The following is a 25,939-nucleotide window of genomic DNA, read 5'->3' as shown; positions in this document are numbered from 1 at the left end:
CAGGGCAGGGAAACACCCTTTACACCTCGTGGTAACAGAACAAGAGCAGTCAGGCCAGGCCCTCGGCTGGCAAAAGCAATGTACCTTTCCACCCCTTTGTGGAAAAAGTGTTTCAAAATGATGACTAAGCAAACTAAACGTAACCAAGATTTCACACTTACCCTTGCAGTGAAGTCCACAGCAGCACCCCGATTTAACAGCAATGTAGCTACATTGATATTTCCATAGTGAGCAGCTATGTGGAGGGGAGTGAACCCACTCTGGAAAAACAAAACAAAACAAAACCAATAGATACTTATTCTTTTATATCTCATTTGTAGTCCAAAACTTGTATTACATCACTGACACAAGCTACTAATAGGAGTCTGCTGCAAGTCACCATTCCAATTCTGTACTAGTTTTCACTCACTGACATTTACTTATAGTATCTCAGAGATTCTAAATAAAATCATATTGCTATGCAGGAGGGAAAAAAAAAATTAACATAATTATTCTAGAAGACCAGAAGTATAAAGGATAAAACTTTCAGTTATTCCAGAAAAATAACAGCAAAACATTTAGTATTAAAGCAATAATCTGTCTTTTATATGAAATTAATTTCTAACTAGAAATATCTAGTTGTTACTGGTGTTATATGAGTTTTGCAAGTTAAATCTCTTAGAGATTCTTTGCAGAAGTTCAGATACAAGTAATTTAATAATACATGCTAACTTTTTTATAAATTCAAAGTAGATGCAAATGAAAACAACATCAAAGATGACTTTAAATTATTAATACGGATTATTTTTTTCCAAGGGTTAGTATCATAAAGATCAGTCTCCCACTGTGGGCAGTCACACTGGGTTATGTTCACACACCAAGAGTTACCACCCTAATTAGAAGATGCCTTACTGATAAAATTACTTCAGCAACTTATTTTCATATTTAAGTAGTTTTACTTCCTTTTAAAATAATGCTAAAACATGCAGCAATTCCATCAGTCCTGCAAAGTATGAAACCTTATGGGAACTAGATGCATTTCTAAATTGTTAGCAAGCCATGCTAGCTGCCACTGCCTTGCTTTGGGAGTTTTGCAGATACAAAACCACTCTCAGACCATTCTATTTGCTGACACCATCAAGGTAAGTGTCATGCAAAAGCCTAAAATCAGACCTGGATGCACAACATGACAGGGTTGTCTGCAGCTCTTAACACATATGATAAACATATGCTCCTTGAGAATCCCTGAAAACTCCATCTTACATAATATGGCTCTTTTATGATGGCAGTTGGTTCCTAAGAACGCTTACTCTTACTTTTAAACCCTAGTTTCAGCTGCAGAAAGCCCTGGTATCTAAACTACAGTCTTCTCTAGCACATGCTACTTCATTTCATCTAAAGCAGGTATCTATCCTATAAAAGGCGATGCAAAAAGGAGGAGGAAAAAATGATGCAGCAGCACTAAGTCATGGAGGAGTGATGATGCATATATATATTTATATATACCTCTGTTGTTCTATTCACCATCATCTAGGTTAACACATTTGGAAGCAAAGAGGGGGAAAAAATGAACGGTTAGTTCACCACTGGTGATATGGATGCAAAAAGCTTCATGGTTGCTACATGGCATGGCAGCTCAGATGACAGCACAATCAGCACAAAAAGGAAGCTCGACTGAATGGAAGCTGAATGATCGAGTATTTTCAATGTTAATTGTTACATGTTTACCAAAGTACTCAAAGTAGCAATTGCATAAACAACTAATCAAATGACTTGACTGTACAATACCTATAGCACACCACTGCAAGAGTGGCTTTCATTCCAAAGAGAATAATTCCAATAATATTTTCCTTATTATTTTCCATTTGCAAAGTTTCTACAGGAGAAATTAACCCTGATTTAAACAAAAAGGGAATAGGGGAGAAAAAGGCAAAGGGAGCAAATGAAACGTTATTCTTAATCACATGTTATAGGAGAAAGTCATGTGTAACTCTGCAGCAAAATACTTCACACTAAGGGAGATCTTCACTGGATGTAATACATGTAGTTGGCACTTAATAGCATCAAACTTTTTTTCTTTTTACAACTGACCTTTGACTCCACATCAGCATTGTGGTCGTTCTGCAGGAGTAAAGCCGCTGCCTTCGTATCATCCTTGCGAGCGGCGATGTGAAGGGCAGGAAGACGGACTTTTCCCTTCGTATCATTTTCAAGCAGCAGTGAAACCACCTGGTCATGACCTTGCTGCAAAGCTACTGCCAAAGGCGTGAAACCATCCTGCAACATACAATGGGGACTCTCAACACATGCTCCAAGCTTTCCAGGGGGAGGAAAGAGGAAGGGAAGAGATCTCAGCATTAGTAACAGTACTGGCTCAAATTCAAACGTAAAGTGGAACATGGTGCAAAATAGAAGTATCCTGCAATAACACTGAAATCAGAGTAAAGTGTTGGTGAACTAGGTCCCAAATGCTCAGAACACCTTTCTGGCACTCCAGACTTAAACATAAGATTGGAAGACACAAGCAAACAAAAATGACCGAGACTTGAGAAAACAAGTGTGAAATTACTCACGAATTAACAGGTATATAAATAAGTGTGTGTATAATGAAGTGTATTGTTATATAAAAAGATATAAAAAGCTGAAATATTAAAATTACAACTGTTAATGATGTTTCCATAGCAAATTATCATCCATTCCCCCTACAGCTACAGGTTATAATCTATGTTTTTTAAGAAAAAAAACCAACAAACCCCAATACTTCAGCTCTATCCTCTGATATATTTTATTTATGGATTTAAAATCTACTAATATTTTAATATGAATACCACCTTCTCCCAATATACCAATTATTTTACTACAACTTCCATTTATGAAAATTTAAGTAGATATGATGGACAATCCTTTTACAAACAGAAGTTATTTCCTTTCAGACTAGCAAATAAGCCAACCAAAGTAGTGCAGAATAAGAAACCTGAAAAATAGAAGATTTTTGTTTAAAAGATTTTAGAGTGGATTCCTCAAATACATGAAAAGTACAGTCTGAGATGTTTTTATAATTTTATTTTTATGGATTCTTAGAAAACTAAAGAATGAAAGAGTTGTTATTTAGATTCTGCTCCTTCCCAAACATTTAAGTGGCATTCCAATCCAGGAACATATTCAGCTTTGCCCAAAATAATACCCATAAATCACTCAGAAAAATCACAAATGCAAATTACTCTACTTGGGATACTAATTTATTACATTTGACTCTTGATCAATATATCCAAAGCTTGTATTACCAAACTTCATTACAGTTTTGTAGGTAAACACCTTCTTTCACTTTGCAACTACTTCTGTCATGGTGAAACTTTATAAGTGTGAAATAACAGTGCAGCAAAGATACAGAAGAATGTAGATCCTCACCCTATGTCAAATGTGCAGAGTTCAAGTATTAACTTTTAGAACTACAGGTAATGTTTTCAATAAGGAATTTCTCTCTCTGGCTTACTAAACAAAGAGCGCTTCAATTTAGGAGGAGAAACAGAAGGAGTTCTGAAAAAAGAGCATTTTTCCAAAACTTTGGAGGGGAAGGAGAAAAAAAAAGAAAAGAAAAATCACTGAAATTCTTTGGGTCCTAACAAGCTTTGTTCTTTTTCATGATTTTTTTTAAACTCACTTAAACACAGCCTTGCCCTTTGCCTCAGGCTCACCATCCTCCAGTAGTGGGGCAGGACTCTGGGTTGTGGTCCCAGGCCACGAGGGACTTCTGGGGTGAAACGACCGTGCAGCCTCAGACTGTGGGCACGGTGCAGTCGAGGGTATGAAAAATGCTAGGTAGCTCTGAAGGCAAAACAACTCCATGAGCATTCCCACAAGAGGGCTCTGGCAACATAGCTACACTGTACCTGCAGAAATGGAGGCTCTTGCCTGGAGAAACCCTGAGTGCGACAGCTCGCACCTTAGTGACCTGGAGACATTGGCTTCCTGATCTATTTATACAGCCGACGGCAGTGACACAGTCAGCTGCTTCACAAAGAAAAGCGGTTTAGCTATCTACAATGTCCTCTCTCATTGGGCTTTCTCTTCTGCTAAAAATGCTGGTAACAATAATATATATATAAAAAAATATCCTAGGAAGACATTTTCTCCTTTCCTTAGGGAAAAGGGAGCGAACAAATGGGAAGGAACACTTCAGGAACACTTCATTTCAATCCCAGAACAGCTGCCATCTGCTATATTCCCAGTTTCCTAACTCTGAGAAGAGTTGCTCATCATTTCAGTGTGTGCAGAGATCACTGTACCAAGGCCAAGCAAACTGTGAGCAAGAATATTAGCACCGACAAGAATGCGTTTCCACCACACGCTCTCTGAAGATGCCAACTCACAAAAAGCAATTGCAAGCAAGTGACATCGGTACTGTAATTAGCAACTGCACTTTAAAACAAGTCAAAATCCCACTCCAGAAGAAGCAAAACAAAACAACCCCCAAAAAACTAAAAGCAATTTAAATAAAATAGTTGGTTCTATTTTTTTCATCCAGATTAAACCACCTTTGTTAAAGAGTTTTATTTTTATTGAGTATTTAGCTAAGTGGCAATTGTTTAATAACCAAGGTTTTTGTATAAAGGTAAAGATAAATCAGATTCATATGAAAATTTGGACCAAGAGAAAATAAAAAAGCACTCATAAGCAACTATCACAAACAAGTAAGGCAATAAAGGCAACATTGTTTTGTAGTCTGGTATCTTCAAAGGAATTCTCCATGGATAAAATTAGGTCGCAACTTATCATCAAGCTGAGTTGGAGAAAAACTCAACCTAAACTGACATACAACGCTCAAGGGAAAAACAATACCAAAGAAAAAGAACCAAGTACCCATGCACAATTTAAAATAAATTCTATGTTCAGAAAATCATGCAGTGGCAAGAATATTTTCAAAAGTCTGAATCTATTGTGCATCTCTGGGGGTCCCATGACTTCTTTGTTTCTAGGTTTTTACAAATTTCAATTAATTTTCCAGATAGAAAATATTTCACTTTGGTATTTCATGGCTTTCATGTCTTTGAGCATTTCCAGAAAGTAGTTTCTGATGCACACTTCTAGTTATAACTAAGTTTTAGTGATTTTAAAAACATAATTTTGATCCATTAGTGATTCATTTCTTACAGTGCTGACTTCAGAAGAGGAGAAAAAGATTCCATACATACATCATTATATGGTGATACTATGAGGTATAGTGATGCAATAAACTAATTTTGCTTTTCATATTTTGCAAAAAGTAGGACTTTTTCAAATAAGAATTATTTCCTTAATGGAATCAGTTCAGATAGAGCAATCATAATTTAATAAATATTAGAGAGGACACATACTGAAATAGCTTTTTTTCTTTTGGTAGCAAAATCTTGGAATTAAGACAACTGAAAATTCATCAGATTACAAACCTATCTCGATGCAGTACATTTATGACCATTAACATAGCTGCTGCTTTTTTTTTTTCCTTCCAGGTTGCCTTATTTGAGTTAGAATTACTTTTTAAAACAAGAAATAAAAAGATTTCTTCTAGAAGATCACAGAACACCTTCAAGGATGGGCCTTGCAAGTTTCTGTCAGCTGGAAATTATCACTGCAGGACCAGATGGGATAAGTAGGTGCTACAGAGATGGTATCAACACGGCAATAAACGCCGTTCAGAAAATGCTCCAAGCACTAAGTAACCCTGGGTTTTCCCCGATATCCCAGGGCTGGCTCCAAAGTGTAGGTAAACAGTTGTTCTTGCTTTATGGTTGCCCTCCACATTACTCACTATTTTTAATGAAAGCACAGAGAACTTTTATGTTATGCACACAGCTTTCCTGTTTGAGCACTTAACCTGACATATTACCAGTTATGACTAAGAACACATCTATTTTTAGAACTGTTTCTAGTTAAAGTCATTTTTTATTTTAGAAATGGCAAGAGATGGTTTAAATTGCTGAAAAGCCAGTAACTCAGTATTCATTAGCACACTCCGCAGAGAGAACTTTTTCTTGGTCTTTAATTTTGTATTTAAAAGACTAGTTAGATAAAAGCTGGCAAGAATCACTGCTGAAGCACATTTTACTTTGTTCATAAAGTGTGAAATTCAAACTTTTACCTCTGTGGCAAGGCTCTGACTGGCACCATTGTCAAGAAGAAACTTAACAACCTCGAGGTGGTTTTCTTGGGCTGCCATATACAGTGGAGTGAAACCATTCTGAAACAGGAAAACAAGAGTGTAAACACCCTACAAACATTTCATACATACCACAGATCTGCCAAACTCGGGTAGATTAGGAGGAAAGGAAACAAACTGTGCGCTCACATGCCAGTTGGTGGCATGATCTCCTTTGATTTAAGTGATGATAGGAAAACGGTAATATTATTTAAAAGGTCATAGTGGAATCTTTCAGCTGACCAGATACAATTCCCACAGCTAAACAAGAATATTTCCTTTTACATCTGTTGTGAAGTCAAACTAAAAACCAATCTGGATAGACCATTTGGTAGAGATGAGTTATAATTCCCAATAAATGCAGCCACAGCACTGGAAATGCAAAATGCGACAGGCAAATAAAATACAAGACTGTAGTTAAAGCAAGAGCAATGGTTCTTCAGAATACTTTCCAATTTTTTCTCTTCTTTCCATTAGTTTTGACTTCTCTTTCACTTGTGTCAGCTACTTATGCCTTTCGTCTCCACAAAGAACTGCCTTCTGAGTATAGCCTGCTTGTGGTCACTAAGCTACCTCATATTTCAGGCACCAGGAGATGTGAGGATCATTGGTTCTCAGTAGTTTAAGACAGAGGTTTATCAGTGTTTCCGACCACATTAGAGCATTTCTCAAATTATGCTTCAGTGAGCGATTCCAATCAATGTAATACAAGTATTAGAGGCTGCAAAGCTTAACTCATTCTTTGGCAAGTGCCTTCCTCTTACAGCCAATGCTTTTGTCCTTGCCTTAACTATATACAGGTCACCGCTTTTCAGGAATTGAATTTTTGGGGACTAACATTAAGGAGATGTATTTTTCTCTATTGTTCTAAGCAGTTCAGAAATTCACAGCTTTGACATCACTTACAAAAATCAAAACAGCAAAACAAAGTCAGGAAACCTGTCCTGGGATCAAGATACCTCTAAAGGAATTTACAGAAGTTGCTGATTTGCACATGAAATTGCTTGGTTTTTGTATAAGCACTGCGTGTCCCTCAGTGCAACAGAATCACAAACATTTTATAGTAACAACTTAAAATGTCCATATGCTATTGACTGAGCAGTTTGGTACTTCTAAAGCAACCAAAGCAGCATCAGCAGTAAGAACAGCAATCCCTTTCTCCTCTGATCTATCATGATACATGTTTTTACCCTTCAGCATGACTCTGTCAGACATACCACTGCTAGATTTTGCCTGGTCCCTTATGGTACTAGCAAGGGTGATGACGCCATTAAATGTTTTTGGCCAGGAGGTCACTGAGGTTTCAGTGGGCTCTGTTAGGGCCCTGTCTTTCTTCTCACAATCTTCCAGGTCTCATGTCATTGGGATTTCTGTGAACCTCAGACTTCTCTTAAGTAAACTTCACACAGAGTCAGCTGCAATGGGGGCACCATCTTCCGTCTTTCAACTGCTCCCACCTAAGATCCCCCCAGACCTCTCTTCACCACACACCACTTCTGGTGATTACTCTAGAGCGTGGGGAGGACAAGAAGGAAAATAAATACAAAATAAAATAGGACGTAAAGGTTAGTTAAAAATAACAGGTAAAACAGAAGAGAGATTTCATCTGCCTTAAACAATAGAAAAGTTCAGGAAGTGCTTCCGTATGACTGGGTTTGGCTGAGAGTATCAGCACTCTCACATCTGCAACGTGGCCAGGACAGACACTTTGGCAGGGTGGAAGGCGCAGGGGGAGCAGCTCAGTAATTCAGCTAGAACGGTTACAAAGGACACTGACCTAGACTTTGCAGGAAACCAATGGAGCCAAACAGAGATGAACTGAGAAGAGTTTCGCCATACATTTGTATCAAAGAAAAAAACATCAACATTCTGGGCTCTGGAGAGATGAAGGGAAACCTTAGCTTAAGACCTATAGCAGTGAATTTTGGATGAGTTATAGTAGTCATGGTGAAAATAGCTGAGAGACATCTGACTGTCTCGGCAACGGGGCAGAGTTGCATGGCACGTGTCCAGCACAGAGCACGCAGGAGAGCACAGGTGACCTGAGGCCGAGCATACAGGCTTCACTGGCAGCAGAGGCAATTAGGAGGTCAGAAGAAAGGACAGTTGGAGAGGAAATGGCATGAACTGGATGTTTGATCCAAGACGAACTTTACCATCAACAAGACACTGAGCAGCTGTGAGGCCACATGTTTACAACGCTTGCACAGGCTGCAAGGTCTGTTGCTATTCCAGTATTTCAATAATTTGGTCTCCTTTCAGGAAAGCATTGCTACAAGCATAAAGCAGGCGCTGAAGTCCTACCAGAGCCAAAGCCTAAAGTTAACAATGTGCTGATGCACTCACCAGAACCAAGGCCTAACACTTCAGTTACCATACAGTCAAAATTCTGCTTAATGAAAAACAAAGCCAGAAAGCGCTTGCTAAGGTACCTAATGTGTCACATTACAGGCTATTATTATAGTGAATAGCAGAATCTGACATTTTTCCCTGTCATTTCATGGCATACTCAATATCTATTTACTAACTCAGCTGGAAACAGATTAATTTTTCTAGTTTCAAACATTTGGATTTAGAAAGGAAGCAGGAAACACTTGCTAATGATTAGTTTGAGAAAATAATTAATAGACAAAAATTCTCAGAACGAAGTATTATTAGCATTTGGAGGCAGAGAAGAACCTTTTCTCCTGTGTTAAAATTATTGCAGGGTTTTCAACACCTTTCCCTCCAGACTTTGCTTTTTCTTCTCTCTTTAAAAAGGGGTTGAAATTACCAGACAGCAACAAGAAGATAATTTTGTCTTCAATAGTAATAAATAGCCCTTAGAAGAGGTACAAAATTTAGACTCAGTAAAAATTAACCTTTTTTTTTTTTTTAATGGACTGGAAGATTTTTTTAAAGAAGGCTTCACATCCCTAACACTGGTGCTGTCAGCAGGGTAGAGCTGTTACCTTCAAGGGAAGAGGAAAAAAGCCAACAAACTCACAGAAAACAGGGTCAGCATAAAAAAGAAAAACAAAATAAAAACATCTTTTGGGTAGTCTCTCTGTGGGTATGCCAAATTCAGCAGAACTTTATTTTAAGCTTTAGCAAGGTCCAAGTGATGTTCAGTACCACGGACAAAGCTGGTCCAGGCGCAGTTTGGTGACAGGGAGTTCCAGGGACCTCCCCAAAAGACTAATAATCCTACCCAGGTATTGGTGTGGAATGGCCAATATACATGTCTCTCAAGCAAAGCTATCAAAGGCTTCTCATATCTTAGCAAAATAAAGGTAATGTGGCAAAACCTTAGGGTGTACGGACAATGCAGTTACATAAGATGTTTACAATCTCAGATTATTTTTAGTTTCAGGGCTGAATACACAAGTTCTCCAACACAAGCAGAAAAGATCCTTTCAAAGCCATCTTAATTTCTTTAACAGGAAAACCACTGGAAACATTTCTGCTTTGTTTTACTTCTTAATAGTCATGGAAGATTTTACTTAAAACTACTTTTTGTTATTGTTGTTCTCTTTAAATTAAAATTATATGGTGCCCAGAACCAAATATTGCTGCATCTAGCTAGTATAAAAGAGTAAGAAAGGAGAACCGAGCAGTCTATTTTCTTTGACTAAGTGAAGGAAACACGAAATACAGATCACAAATAACTAACATTCTTGAAAAAGATTCCGCTAAACATTTTGTTCATATTATTTGAGACACAAATTTAAAAAAAAAAACACAAACAAATCCATGTTTCTTTAAAAATGTAGATTTTTAAATTACCCTTTTTAACAAACATTTTCTACCATGCCCACATCTTTGTAATACAGAAGAATGGCAAGACTGGGCCAGATGAGAAGACCGTCTCTTAATCTGATCCCTTCTCTGACACTGCCTACCAGCCAGCCCCTGAGCAGGAGAACAGGAATGGAGTAGGCATGCAGGGACACCTCCTATAGCACAGCCACCTGGCTTTCAACAATCTGTGGTTTATGCATTTTTTGAGCCAGAGATTTTCTGTTTCATTTTACTGCTTTGCTCTTAACACCAGCACTGTTTTCCCTTATTTCAAATTTTCTATAATTGACCTAAATATTCAAAGGACTTGACCAAATTTGCATATGCTTGCAATACCTCCTTGTACAATGAAAAGGGATGAGCTCGATTAAGCCTGAGACACTGAATTACGTGAAACAGGATCCCTTTCATTTGAACAAGTTGTCTCCCACTCTCCTATCAGTATCTCTTCTAACTCTGTAACAATTAGCAGCTCATAGGACACTGGAGGGCAGGTCTATGGCCGAAGGGTTCATACTTTGCTGTGCTGCCTGTTACACAATCACTTCCAGTATCCTGCAAACCCCCCTGGATGTGCCTCTACTTTCTTCATCTCCAGGGGTGTATGTTTGTGCAGCTTCTGGACAACTTAAAACAGAGACGTGATTTCTATGTTTTCTCTGTTGATGAGTGAGGTGAGCAACTCAGATTTAATCCCAGCTGATGGCTGACATCCCATGTGGGAAAAGACTTGAACACAACCTGGGATTTCACTTGCACTGTCAAGCCTATGGGGAAGGACAAGACTTGATATGTCCATGATGCCTCTTGGTACACTCTGACCATCTGGTGAGAGGTAGAGCAGAAGGGGGAGAGTTGGAAGCATTTAAAGTTTTAGTTGTATGTTGACTTACAAGGTGGAAATGAACTCAGCACTACACTCACTAAAATGCCTGCTTCAGTAGTAAAATGGCAGCTGTGTGCTTAAATTTTGTCCTTGCACCTGTTGTCGGTTATCTACATGTGTGGAACAGCCAAAAAAGAATGGGTTTTTTATGTTAGCAGGATTACATTCATCTTACTGACTCTACCAAACCCTATTTTCAAGGGCCAACACTAACACAATGAGCTCTACCAAATATACTTACTAATATTAGAGTTTATAAGGGGAGAATGATTTTAATGTCAGCAAAGTTTTTGACAGTACCAAACAGAGAAACATTACTTTACCTGAGACTGTGCATTGACATTGGCCCGATTTGTAACCAACACTTTTACTACTTCTGCTTGTCCAGCGAGGGATGCTATGTGCAATGCTGTGTTTCCTTTCTGAAATGAGACAGCGATATTTGGAAAGAGTACAAAACTTGAGCTTAAATACATGACAATACTATCAAGAATATATTTCACTTTAAAATACTGTATTTCTTGCAATAAAATACTGAATACTCCTAACAGGCAAGTTATGCTAGAAGTCATAGACAGAAACCAAGACAGGCATCTACAATTTGTTCAAGTAAATCTCATCCCTAGTAACCTGTGACATTCACTATAATCAAAAAAGTTTCTATTAAACAATTACTGAGAATACTCCACCAGTGGAAAATGGGCAATTACTGCTGCAGTAATGTCTGTAATCAGTTGCCTGACACCTTGTGCCCATGCCATCAGTGTGAACAAGAGAACAGTTATATAGGCCTGACTGACCTTTGTCGCTGCATCCACACTGGCACCTCGCTGTATTAGTTCAGAGACAACTTCTACGTGCCCTTCTTTGGAAGCGAGATGGAGAGCATTCAACCCATTCTGATTAAAAAAAAGAAGGAAAAAAAGAAAAACAATGGGAAAGATTGGCAAAGGTTTTCCAGTGTAGCAAACATGTCAGGAGACAAATTATTTTACTCCAGTGAGAGGACTGCTTCCAAAAACTACTCTCATGCAAACTTTACAAGAACTAGATTATAAGGAAAGAGTATGAATTAAGTCAGGATACTAGCTCTGGGGTCTCAGGTTCTGTGTGCTGTCCCGTGATCTCATGTAAAATAAATGGAATGAAAGATAACGTTAAATAGCACAACATTCTCCAAGTGGAATTGAAATGGTGAGTTGGCAAGGGGTAAAAAAAAAGTTTTAATTGGATAAAATATGTAAACATGGCCCATCAAAAAATCACCTAAGTTACCATTGAAATGAAGTGTAAATATAAGGAGAGATTCAAGAAACAGTGCGAAAGGTATTTATCCAGCAAATTTGATCAAAATATTCTTTAACCTGATTTGAAATGTTGATGTCCACTCCACTTTTCAAGTAGTCAAGAGCCTTTTCCAAGTTGCCAGCTCGAGCAGCTCTCAGGTAACTTGCATTTGTGTCAGACTACAAGAAAAAAGGAAAAGTCCCATTAGAAATTACAGCACAGTATAAAAATATGTTCCCTTGGCAAAGAAGTTACTAATGATACAACATATTGTACATACATTTAACCAGACCTGAAAGGATCCCAAACTGCCTTATCAAATATGGTCAAATCTTGCCCTCCTTGCTTATGCAAACTCCCTCTGGTGTAAATAGGCTCTCCGCCTGACTAGGCAGCACAAGGTTTGACTTCATATATAAATGTGAATTATGCAGCACTGTCTAACATGCAAGGCTAGTAGCCAGGGACACATCTGGTACCCAGCATGAAAGACAAACATGGTGAGGCTCAGGATAGGACTCCATGGAAACCAGTCCTCTCCTTCCAAAAATGCCATACCACCTTTAATGTCCAAGCTGAACAGACCAGGCCAGTACTGTGAGATCTCACATGACAGATTTAAAACAATCCAAAATACTCAACATTGAAGGTCTGGTCTACCTGAACGAAAAAACACGGTTCTACAAATGAAGGCATTTTAAAATCTAATGTCTGATTATATTTTATTTTCTCCATCCTCCCTCATTTTATGGCACATTTTATTTACAATATCTGTCCACATTCAGTAAAGTAGCCAGAAATCCTTAGGTACAGTGCCATTATCTAAACTGCATTTTACTTTTTTTCAGATCTTGCTTTAAAGATAGCTGTGCAAATTTGCTTTATGGTGACTTCAGCTTGAATGTAAGGATGGCAGAGAGGATGGTTAAGTCATGAAAGAATCTCTGAAAGTAATTCCCATCCCCGGAGGGTTTTAACAAGTTATGCAAATAACCACGAAGGAGAGTTTAGATAATGCTGATCCTGCCTTGGAGCAAGTGCAATGAACTGGGTTAGCTTTCAAGAGGGACAGATCATATAATCTTTGATTTTATTTGTGCCACGGCTTTCCCTGGCATCTTGGGCACTTAACACATTTTTTTGTGCCCTCTTCTCCATTTGTATAACAAGAAATTACTTTTTTTTTTTCCTTCAGTATCATTTCATCACAGTTTTACATGACGACAACTTTAAGTGCTTTATGATCCTTTAACGTTCTAAAAGAGTGTAACAACTACCTTTATAGAAAAAAAAATAAAGGCAGTAACTGCTGAGAGAACTACAAAACACCCTGGCACCAAAGCTCAGTTACTTATCCAGTCCTCAAAATTTTTTTGCTATAGACTTTTCTTCTCTCCTGCCAATGCAGCCACTGCAAACTGGTGTTCTGCTCAAGCATTGCTTCAAGCCCATCTCCAGTCAACTTCATGTGCAGGATTGTGCAATCTTGAGCATAATGACAGCAAAACGGTAAGTGGTATGAAGTCTGCTTTCTTCTTTACACCAGTACAAGCTACTAGCCTATTTTACTAGTACTTTCAATACAGCAATCTCTCTCTTCCAAGGAGAGAACCATTATTAAAGACTCTTTATTTTCTCCTAAGTTTTGCACACATGGCATTCCACTTTGCAATGGTAAATTGCGAGCTTACAACCTTCCCTACTTTTAATCATTGTTTTCCAACCAGGTCATGCTGACCATTACAAATCAACTTCTGTGATGTGCTTCCAACCAAACAGCTCTCAAATAGCAATGTTTAATTAGGCTTTATCAAAAACAAGGTGTTGCTACAAACTACATGGTCAGAACTGTAAAGGCTATGGGGGAAGAATAGCTGCCTTGAGCGGTGCAGTAAAACACTTCCATTTGGGAGATCATCTCAACTGTGCAAAGCAGATTATTACAGGAGACAGGTCATATTCTCAATGCTTAGCAACAGCAGCCACTGGGGTAAAAAACAGGTCAGCATTTTATCAGCATTACTAAAGGTATGAGGGAGGACTTAATAGATTGGGAGCCTTTTTTGTCACAGCATAACGGCCTGTCTGTTTGGCACAGTCAGCAGGTGGACGATAATTACCATCAGCTGTTTACAGCCACGCCAGGGCAGGGAAGGGATGCACCAGAGAAGCTTGCTAGGGAAAATCAGTTCCCGCACGCCAGACATGAAACACCGCTCCTACTCAGAAACATTTAAACCTTTCTATGAGCTTAAACGGAAGGAGAGGGGAGGGGAGGAGAGGGGAGGGGAGAGAGAAGGCAGGAGGAGTGATAAATAGCTGATATTTTAATATATTAATACATTAATAGCTAACTGCTGTTTCAATGTAGGAAAGCAACACCTATGTCTTTTAAGGATTCTCTTGGAAGCACTTGCTCACTATCGGGAGGAAGGACAAAGGTTAGGTCATGCTTCCAGCCTTGGGACGCATAAAAATGTTTCAAATCAAGCTAGCTCAGGTGCTAGTAAAATGACACAAATCTATTCCTGAAATCCCTCAAGCAAACAGCGTGTCCTCCTTTGCCAGTCACCACTCCAAACTCACTCCTTTTGCTTCAGCTGTCCAGAAACATGGCTTATGGCTGACGCTGGCAGACGGCTTACCACCCGAGCAGTGGGGCTGGTGGGGTGCTGGGCTCAGCACCCCGCTCACCCCTCTGCCTGGACTCTCGCCGCTCAGGCAGGGACAGTCTCCCAGCATGAGGGGCACCATACAGAAAAAGCAGGGCCGACACGTGCAGGCACTGCGATGACATCTAGGAAGCACCCAGGGAAGCTGCCATCTAACAGCATGCTGGGAACAACGCAAACTCTCCCACACTTCAGCTAATCTGAGCTGGCACTTCCCATTTCCACCTTACTGGTTTCCAGTTATTTGAATGTGATGTGAGCTAGTGTGCGAAACCGCATGAGCCGCTTTAGCAGCCAGTGTGTAACACATCCCTGTGCACTGAGAAGGGGGAAAACCATTTCTTCTGATCTTGGCTAAAGCTCCCAAGCCCTCAGAACGGCTTAACTCACCTCAGGCTGGGTAGCTCACCCTTCCTGGGCCACTATGCACAGAAATTTTGAGATTTGTGCTGAGAGATAACAGACTAAGGTCGTACAATTGTGCAAAAAAGTTCAAGGGGCTTCTTCATTACAGTCTCTGCCATAAGCAGAAATGAGCAATAACATTAGGGAGAAAAGAGAGCCGACATCTTTGGAAACCAAAAGCAGTTCCAGCCTCTCTAAAAGTAGCATTGCCAGCTTCGCTTTCCCTTTTTTTACAACTAAGGCATTACTTCAGACCTGTTCAATAGGGAATATACTTCCAAGCACTTTTTCTACTTGCAAAATGCCTTGAATACCCTTCTTTTTAACACATTCCACTTCCAAAACCCAGAAGAACTGATGAATGTGATCCAACTTTTAAAAAAGCTAAGTGTAGGGGTCAGTAAAAATTGATCAAAAACACCAAACCAAAACTTTCACATTTCTGAACCTAAAATTTTATCAACTTTACTTTTCTATTTTAAGACTAAATTCATTTTTTTTTAAACTACCACAACAGAGTAGAAAATCGTTATTTCCAATTGGCGCTGTTTTATTTAAAACAAAGCCTCTTAGAGTCCGTGATAACACCTGTAATTCCCTCTGTATTGCACAGACAGTAGCAGCATCAGAGCCTAGGCTCAAATCACTGGAGGATTTTAAAGATCAAACATGCATAACAACAATGTTAATAACTATTCATCTGGGTTGCCACCATGCCTGGAAGCCGATGTCAAAGACTGATCAAGGACCTGTTATATTAAATGCATTAAAAAACACAGTAGGGGAAAAAAGGATTTTAGGTTTCCAACCATCGCTCTGGACACCTGTGCAGGTAATTGCTGCCTCCATAGCCAAGTATCCTTGACATACCCAGTTCCACCTTCCACCCTAGTTGGCATCCCAAAGACAAACCCCACACAGACAGCGTGTCTGCCGGACATGCCCTTAACAGACCTAATAAAAATTGTCTCCAATACTAACTACTTAAACCTCAATATTCCTGACAGAGCCATTCTGTATGCTAGCAATCCATTCAGATCCCTTTGGGTTTTGTGGTTTGTTTGTTGTTTTTTTTTTTAATCAATCCCAACATGAAACAGAGCTGAAAATTGGCTTTTGAGTCTCCACTGTCTTGACAAATATCAAGAGAACAGGCATGGGACTTACATCAAAGCACCCTGAATCTTAGATGTTCTTGCAGTCAGCCACAAAGATTGCAGCCCTGCCTGTGCATTTGCACAGGTTCCCTGTTGTCAGGCTGTGTTCCCAAAGCCTTTCCCTGCTCCCTCCTGTGCTCCCTGGGGATGCTACCTTTTCAATCTCTATATCCAGACTCAAATTAAAAATCAAGATTCTTACAGATGTTTTAATTCTTGCAGAGACAGACCTTGGATCCTGCATACAGCGTTTAGTTTTGGAAGGGCTATTCAGGTAATATTTAATAAACAGTGGGTTTATGAGAGTACCAGTACATCAAGCTTTTTCTTCACACATGGCATGACTTCTTCTCTCTCCCCCCGTACTTTCTTGAAGAAAAAGGGATTATTTCTAGCTTTAAGAAATGTGTAAATGGAGATGATTGGCTAATGAATGCAATTTTTATGCAATATGTATTGCTTTTTAATTTGTGTATTTCCCTTTAACGTACTATGCTATAAAAATTCAATTCTTTAATGTACAGCAGGCTGATGAGCTTGCAGACTGCAGGCTGCCTGCAGCCCACAACGGGTTTTCCAGTCTGGAGCTTATTTCAACAGCCTTCATCCCAGAGACAGCTCTAGAAAGGGCTGAGGCTGAATAAGCTGTGCTGGTAGCAATACTCTGTTTCCCAGCCTTTCTTTACCCTCAGGTCCTCTAGTCCTGCCACGTGATGGATGGCAGAGCCTGTGACATGCAGGGGTAAGACCTAAGAGGTTCCCCATTTTGAGGAAAAGCTACGAGAGTTAAAAGTATTTCTGTTACAGGAAAGACTAACTCCTAAGTCACTTGGATATTAACTTAAGCCTCCATTTCAAAACCGAAAATGCTGATGCTGACTCACGCTAGCAAATGCATATTTCATTAGCTTTTTCTTCAAGTGCTCCCCCAGTGAAATAAGAGACTATTTAGCACAAGTAAAGACAAAAACTATAGGAAATTTTCACTGACTGTAAACCCACGGTCTGGCCTGGCTTTTCCATAGGACTAAAGAGGGTTCTCTCAGAAAATGAAGAATATGTATTATTTAGTGAGCCCTCAAAAGAGCAAAGCCGTTATTTTCAACGTGCACCAGCCCCCTCCCATACTGATGGTATTTTTATCACGTTAGTCTCTCTTTCCTTTGTGTTCTGCTTACAGTGGCTTCTTTTTCAGATTAAAAATCCAGTCTTTTTCACATTGGGAGCAGGGTTTTGTTTTTCACTCCATCTTTAACAGTAGCTGTTGTGAAGGGAAACCCCCAGCAGGTTCCCATTGTGCCAGAGCAGGATGCATTCTGGCTTGAGTCCCAACAGAAAGATGCTAACCATGCCTAACATTTGTTGTGGGGGGAGGCAATGACCTCATTTTAAGGGATGAACTTTTGCTACTTCCATTTGGAAACGTGCTCAACAAAACTAGTCTTGCAGCAGCATAAGATAATCTCAGGAAACAGATGATAACATTTTTGATTATTTTGATAAGGGCGGGCTTACTGCAACTGATGGCATATTTTGCTGTAAGGCTCAACTCTGATGGGCACTAAGCACTACAGTGGAAATTGGAGGTCCTTGGCATTTCTTAGATTTTACTTCTACGTTAATTTAGAATTTTCCTCCAAGCAAATGTGTTACACCCACTTGGTAAGGGATGAAATTTTATTTCAAATAAACTATACTGGTGAGTTAACAGCAGTGTCTGAACCACATGCAATAAAGCAGCTGTATCATTTTCTTGGGGACACTCTTCATCAATCCTCCAAGCAGCTGTATCCTTTGTATCTCCCCACTACCTCATAATTAAATCTGTATTAAAAATTTTCACTTGTATCTTCTTTATTAAAAAGGGGGCTGGTTGCACCAGATGAGAAGCTGATCTTTGTGCAAACAACTACGGCTGTACTCAGGCTTTACATACCACACTACCATACGTGTTTTCTTCTGATAAGAATGTGACAGCCTGGGGCCAACTGCTATCTGCGGTTCTGCTGGTAATTATCCTTCAGAGAGATGCTTTTGGGATCACAGCCCTAAACACAGCCACAGGGCAACAGGAAAAGCTCCATTCCTACTGCTTGACAATTCAAAGGAAACATCTTTCTGCTAAAGAAGGCCAGCTATTTTGAATATGATTGTAGAATGAGAAAATATTTAATTATTGGTCAAAACCCAAACAAATCCCTCTAATTGTTTGCCCTATCGTGCAACTTCATAATCAACTTTCTTTTATCACATTATTGTATTATGCATGATAAAGTAGCCAAAAATATTATACTATTTGGAATGTCCCCATAACTGGCCCTATTCCAACTATGTAACTACGATAGTTTTTCCACAACATGGATCAGGCTGTGTGAAACCCCTCTTCTCGGTCACACCAGTGGAGACTAACACACCCCATATTTCTGTAAAAACTGCATGTGAATCTATAATCAACTGTATTTGCAACAACTGAGGTTCTATCCCTGTACAGTAGCCAATCTTAACACGCTTGTAGAGAAAATAAAATATTTCCTGAAAATCACACATTTAAGCAGTTCAAAACAGAGTGGAAAACACATTTTAGATTCAGCTCCTCCTTTCTAGAAATCCTTGACCAAACCAGGAAAACATCCAAGCAAACAAATAAGTCTCTTTCCTTGCTAGACCACAAGACAAGGGAAGTCGCTGATGTACAGGTTTGGCATATACCATTTTCAAGATCACTTGCACCACTCTACCTGTTAGTCTCTCTCTTGGCAAAATGCTGAATCTGTGCTGAGTCACTGCCTTCAACAGCATCAAGAAGTCTAGAGCAAGTTGTTTGCTTGCAATGACAAACATCTCCTGCGAAGCTGTGATGCAGCTTTCTTACTGTATAAATTGCTTAGACCTTACACACACAGTCTTCCTCAGCAGGCTATAAATCTAGTCAGTCCTATGACTTACAGCGCAACCAATCCAGCCCTGTGTGGCTTTAAATGACTGACTGACTGTTTCCGGAGAAAGTTCAAGCACAAGATAGAAATGAAAAGCATGTTATTCTTTTGATTTCCTACAAACAGCAATGGGGGTTGTGATTTCCAAGGCACAAAAGACACATACAGAGTTATATGGGAAACACTTGCCTAACATCCACACGTAACACATAATATGTTGAACATAACATCCAAGTTGAAAATGCCCCTAAAGATGTAATCTCCATATTATTTACTTGCCACCACAGATATTCAACAAATACGGAATGATTTAATTGCAATTCTAACAAAATTAATATCTGACAACCCAACAGAAAACACCAGAACTGAGATCAAACCCATCCCACAGAGACAATGTTCAGACAGGAGGCGAGGGTCTGTGCTACTTCCAACACTCTTTGCCAGTTTGCACGAATTAGGTTTTGAGATTTTGAAACACAAGTTTGATGTGTCAGCTTCACCTGAAGAATTTATGAAAATAATTACTAGTATGAATGTGTTAAATTAGTAACACCAAAAGCAAGACCCCAATTTTCCAGGACTACAAAATCAACATAGTGTGCACAACACACAAAATCTTTCTAAGCATGAACAACAAATCACATCCATAACATGCATAATAATAATACTACGTATGAACAACAAATCACAAGAATTATCTTCTTTCAACAGGAAAATAAGATTCCTTTAATACTGACTTTTCAGCTATCAGACTGCCCTGTATGAAAAGACAAAGCTGAATGACATGGTAAATTGGGACACACTCTGTTCAAGAAATCCTAAAACCAGTAAAATCACTGGTTTCCCCAATCAATCACTGTACTCCATTAGGAATACACACTCAGGCAAAGAACCAGGCCCTTTGTGACCAACTTACATGTGTAACCAATGAAAAGGATCCAATATAGTTGAAGGCAAAAGATTTGATCTAAAATTCAAGATTCATCCTCCAGGCTAACAGCTTCAACTTCTAGTTTATTTCAAACTCTGGGAAGTAACTCCTGAGCCTGTAATGACTCAACTCTCACTTTCAAAAGTTTTCCTATCATATACTTACAAGTGAAAAATAAATCACTGGCTTTCATAACTGCTGCCACAGTCACAAAGAGCAAGAGAAGAGCTGGATGTGCTTCAAGGGTTTCTTCTTACGTGTATATTCACCTGAAGATTATAACACTCTTACATGTCAAGCTAGATGAGATACCATTGATCTCCTCCCTGCTATTTTTCTCTCAGAAACTGACTACCCAATGAGCATGGAGATAATTTCAGCATATCTCAGGCGCAAATTTAAAGCCATTTCCATGCTAAAGTCACATTCTTCAGATCACTGCATGAATTATGTCAGTCAGTCCACCTCCCATTCTCTGTGTGCATCTGATTTTAGAATCAAGATCCAGAAAGGAGAAGAAAAAAAAAACAGCAACACTCTTCAAAATGTTTTTTAAAGTGTATTTCTTTGTCTATAATTTCAGATGGGGAAAAAAAAATAGTATAAACCTAAATCAGATCATACGGACTTTAGGGAGAGAGATTTTATTCACTCAAAAAGAGCTCACTACAAAAATATGTAAATATGCTTCAATCAGACGTGGTAAAGTGGAAGTTACTAGTAATAAAGTAGAGCAAACTGCACGTCAATGGAAGTGTAACACATATAAATATTCCCTAAAAATACTATAGCAAACAAGCTAGAGGAACAAGGAACTATAGACAAGGTACATAACCTCTTCTGTACGTAGACAACCTATTAAAAGCTTTCAGTACAGTGAATTTATAAGTTTCCCGATCTCCTTCTGCCTTTCCACTTTATGCCTGGCTTTTGAATGCCTTTCTTACTCAAAACCAAAATAATTCTGCCTTGGAAGTTTGAACATCATTAAATTGAAAGACTGTTTGATGATAAGCAGTCAAGCCATTTCTGAGGTGGCAAAAATATACACAGAAACACACCAATTTACAATGCAAGCATTCAAATCCCACACGTAATTAAAGTGTACACTTTTTAGGCTTAAGAGGCATTTGAATGGCTAATTTTAAAGTTATCTACTACAGTTTGAAATTTTTTGACACATTGTTCAGGATTCTTACAGGAACTACAAACCCGTACTAGTTTATAGGTGCCAATGCATAGATTTCCATAGCAGGGATTATAACCTCTGTCAGAAGCAAAGAACCTCTTCCAATGTACACACCTCAATACCTCATTGAACAGAGTCTCTGGCTGGAAAAGCCCATCTAGCTCATGTGGCAGATACAGAATCTGAAGGGTCAGCAGAAATTATCTAAAGAACGAGGACTCCCGGGGCAAGATTTGCAACACAGCCACAAACCTGGTAACAGTAGTTGTGCAGGGCTGGTTAGAGGCATCTCATGAGCTTTGTCATAACAGTTCACCTTAGGAGAGCTTGTAACATTTACAGAACAATCTGTTCTGACACCTCTTTGTAGATCTGCTGTAAAATATATGTGTCCTGGTACAATGAGAAAGAATCAATGGAACCAAAGATTCAAACATCTTCCTAGAGCCAAAGACTGAGGTAATTTTGGTTGTTTAGGAGGAGAAAAACCTAGCTAGCACTTCCCAAACTCATGAGGGCAATTTCACACAGGAGAGTTAACAGTTCTCAAACGCAGGAGCTGAGCAACCTGCCAGGAGACAATTTTATTCTTGGTCTGGAGATGTACGAGACCTGTCGGAGAACATGATCAGTGAATACTCTAGGCTGTGTTGGCTTGGCCATGTTCTTCTACAGGAGCTGAATTTCCCTGCTGACCATAACCTGCCATATCTTGTTTTCCATTTGATTCTGCTGCCATGGATATGACCCAGTACCTTTGTAATCCACCACGTTACTATAAACCACAAAGGCAAGGCAGAGCAAGCCACAGCAGCTGTTACACCCACTGCTGTTTGTTACCATGAGAAACACTGAGAAAAACGTGTCGTCTTTCTCCCGGACGTGATGCCATATGATGTGGGCAACAGCGGTGTGTGGCCTGCACAGAGCAGTGGGGTTGGACACAGGAGAACCACCAGCCTCCACATTTCCCACTGCTCCGTTTCTCCTCCTCCTCCGTGATTAAACACTGACATTCACTGTTGCAAATTTGTGCATGGAAAGTTCTGTGATAGCGTTTGTTGGGGCTGTCTGGATGAAATGTATTCAATGCTGTATGCAGCAAATGTGAATTAGTTTACAAGTATTTTTTTCCTCACTCTACATGTTCCAGGTTTGAGAATTAGGCTCAGATTCCAATGGAAAAATTGCTTTTCCTAGCCCAAGTACCAAAATCTGTGAGCAAAAACTACAAATCAAAGCCCTGTAATTGTTATCAAGAGTTTTAAACTAGAATCGAGTTCTGACTCTAAATAAAAGATTCTGTTTTGAAACAAAAGGAGCTGTCTAAACCACCACTGGGGCAAGGCTAGAACCAGGACTTATAGGTACAAACAGGATGAAAACAGAAAGAGTGAGAACAATTTAGCTCTATGAGATCTTTGAGATGAAGAGGGGGAGAGAAAATACAACATAGCTCAGTTTTATTCTCAAAGTGAGAAAAAATTACCAAATATACAGAAAAATCACTGCAGATCAGATGGTGCCATTTTCACACTGTCATTTTTCAGTTACAGAACTGAACAAGTGTTTTTCTGGCTTTCAAAGTCACTGTGCACTACAGAGTCAGAATTCTGTAGAAGAGTCATGATGATATGAACATCTCAGGAGGGGCTTCTAATTTTTTGACAAAAATAAAAACAGCAGAACTATTTGAACATTTTACTTCACGTTAACCAGACTTCATAGTTAATTTTCATCTGAAAATTACCACTGTTTCTTAACATCAGAATGAAGTATGTTTAGAAAACACATCATTGTTTAATCAAAGAAAATAATGATACTTCACTAATGAATTAACACTTTCCAAACTGCCTAAAAGACTTCACTATTTTAATAAACACAGATTTAGAATTAGTTTTTAGTTTAACCATTAAAGTGAAGATGAGTTTATCACACACTTACAGCAATAAGCTATGGCCGACAATACTGCCTACCAGCTCTATACAGTAATTTCTCCTAGCATTTGATGATAGGATAAGCCGTTACTATACAATGTTAATTAAAGTATCACTTCTGAATAGCAAATCTACAGGATAAACATGTAGTGAAGTAGAGCTTGTTTCTCCCTTACACCTAAGATATGCATGGCAACCTATAAGAGATTTAAATATGTATGGAATGAAGACAGAATTTATCATAAACAACATCAGCAAGAAAAAACTTCCAAAAAAAGATATACTATACCCCTTCTCCACCACTCATCTCCATTTCAAATAGCTACCACCCCTTCAATAAACAACATAAATACTAACAGAAAGAGCCGTTTCTATGCAACTTCTAACAAAACCCTGTAAAGCAAGAGTAAATACCGTTCCGTTGCAACACAGAGGCGCAGAGCATAGCGCAGACCAGACCGCAGACCAGCACATTGCCAATGCCATGGCTCGAGGGCGGCGAGATTTTCAGTTCGCTCTGCTCTCCAAACTGTTGCATACAGGAACTAGCAGGACTGCATCAAGTTCTGTACTATTGGGGCTCATAGCATCAGCAAAGATGTTTATCACCCTGAAGACTGACATTGTGCTAAAAAAACAGGAGAGAGTAAATAATATTCTCAGGACAGGAAAAAAAAAGAGTTTAATTGAGTACCACAAAACATCTGAATCTAACAAAACCTTCTCCTGCAAGAAATGGCTTCACAAAGAAAATCCCCCAATAAATGTTTTCATGGGTTTGAAATTAATGGTGGCGATGAATTTATGAACAAGAATAGCATCACCAGAAAACAACCAGAGTTTCAAATAAGGTTTTTAACAGGGAACAACAATCCAGTGCTGCACTGACAGCAAGTAAACAACATCAGACACATGTAAGAAAACTCACTGCAGTATTTTTTCAGAGCAGAAAGTTATTGCTGATATGGAAATTAGCTGGTAAACTGCTGGCTGCTACCATGGGTAATATCTAACTACAAAAAAAAAAACAAAAACACCCTACCATTAATTGACACTTCCAGAAAGCTTGGCACTCATCAATATTAATAACACAATACCACACTTTCCTGGAAATCTGGTATTTAAATTCTGCAGTAAAGCAGCCTGGAGAACAATTGTTTTAACTTTGTGGTTTTTAACTGATGTGAATAACTCAAGTTGTTGAAGAACCTCAGAGCCTAGTTCACAAAGTACAGGGATGTCATTTCACAGCACTTACTCACTCGAGGAATTTTTAAATTGCACAGGGAGTACCTTGGAGGTCACTGGGACTATCCCCGAGAGTAAGAGTGATAACGGGTGCCTCCTTACGGGTCACTACTAGCATACTACTAGCACTACAGTAGGCTCCTTTTGAAGTTTAATTGACTTATGGATTGCCAGTAGAAGAGGTGTGTTATTTGATAAATACACCTTCAAAGCATAGCTTTCAGTTAATGTTTTTCAAAATATGCAAGATTTGCTAAAACGTTTCAATGAACAAAATTGTTACGTATATCTAGGTTACTTAAGGCCCTGATAACAAAACAAAACATTACAAAATGTTTCTGCAGTTTTAATCAGCGTCTTCTAGAGAGTGTCCTGAACAGAATGTAGGCACTGGTAAGGAAAGAGAGAACAATTCCATATACCATTTGACTGCCGCCTCAGCCTATACCGTAATCCAACCGTCAGAACATAAAATACACCAAACAAGCCGAAACGTACCTCTTCCTACATCCAGCTTTGTCTCATACAATCAAAGACTTAAAACACTAATACAATAAACTCAATATGCAGATTTCACTCTTATTTCAGAATCCACAAATGCTTACTTGTTCTGGAAAGAATTCTCCCTCTTCCACTGCCATTTTCTGTGGCCAGATATGAAACCTGATGACTCAATTAGTTAACACTTTGGACACTGCACCATAGCTAAAAATAGCGGCCTCCGGAAGAGGTCGTCTTTTTTTTTTTTTTTTTTTAAAAAAGCAAAAAGGAACTAAGCACAGTCACTTGTTAGACCTCCCTTGGCTATTTAAATGGCAAAGGACAAGTGATTGTAAGACTGTTAAGTTAGTAACGGAGCGTGTCCCAGGATTCCTGGCTCACTTACCATATTTGCTGCCTCCAATCATTCCCCGTGTATGTAATCATGATCTGTGGAATACCCAAAATAGCTGCAGCATCAGCTGATCAGAAAACCACTGCTGCTTGGAATCACTCATGAAACAAGCTTTTGTCATTCTGCTTATCAGCTCTTTCTAATGCAGACTACTTTGAACTATTTCTAAAGGCAACAATAACATCATTTTACACTCTGTGTGTTTTGAATACCACATATGCCTGCCTCCTACTCCATGGTAATTTTATATTTATTCAGATTTTCTGATGACTAATTATGATAGATTTGTGTCGTTTGTTCTAGAGGCTATTTTCCTGAACTAAAAGGCTGCTCTCCGTACACTTCAGGTTCCTAAACTAGAGAGATTACAAGCAGTACCAAGAGCAAAATCATTTTGCTTCAGAGGGAAGCCCAGAGAGAGGTTCATGATTTCAGTAAAGCAGATCTCTTCCTTTTCAATTG

At 39.0% G+C, this 25,939-nt stretch overlaps 1 protein-coding gene across 1 annotated transcript in view; it reads right to left on the bottom strand.

The window, feature by feature from the left end:
• Positions 1-161: 161 nt before the first annotated feature.
• LOC104162642 (ankyrin-3-like) overlaps positions 162-25,939 on the bottom strand; it is a gene marked incomplete at its 3' end in the record, with an annotated part of 52,989 nt that continues 27,211 nt past the window's right edge. Inside the window, exons 2-7 of the mRNA XM_009701420.1 lie at positions 12,185-12,286; positions 11,621-11,719; positions 11,144-11,242; positions 6,098-6,196; positions 2,071-2,256; positions 162-260 (exon numbers count right to left, since the gene is read on the bottom strand). Of these exons, the coding sequence (XP_009699722.1) occupies positions 162-260; positions 2,071-2,256; positions 6,098-6,196; positions 11,144-11,242; positions 11,621-11,719; positions 12,185-12,286 (684 nt within the window). The remainder of the gene's footprint in view (positions 261-2,070; positions 2,257-6,097; positions 6,197-11,143; positions 11,243-11,620; positions 11,720-12,184; positions 12,287-25,939) is intronic.

This window comes from Cariama cristata, unplaced genomic scaffold (genome assembly GCF_000690535.1).
Source record: "Cariama cristata isolate BGI_N322 unplaced genomic scaffold, ASM69053v1 scaffold36285, whole genome shotgun sequence".
Taxonomy (NCBI): Eukaryota; Metazoa; Chordata; class Aves; order Cariamiformes; family Cariamidae; genus Cariama; species Cariama cristata.
Note: the sequence above shows the minus strand (reverse complement) of the source record. Positions and strands in the feature narration are given on the sequence as shown.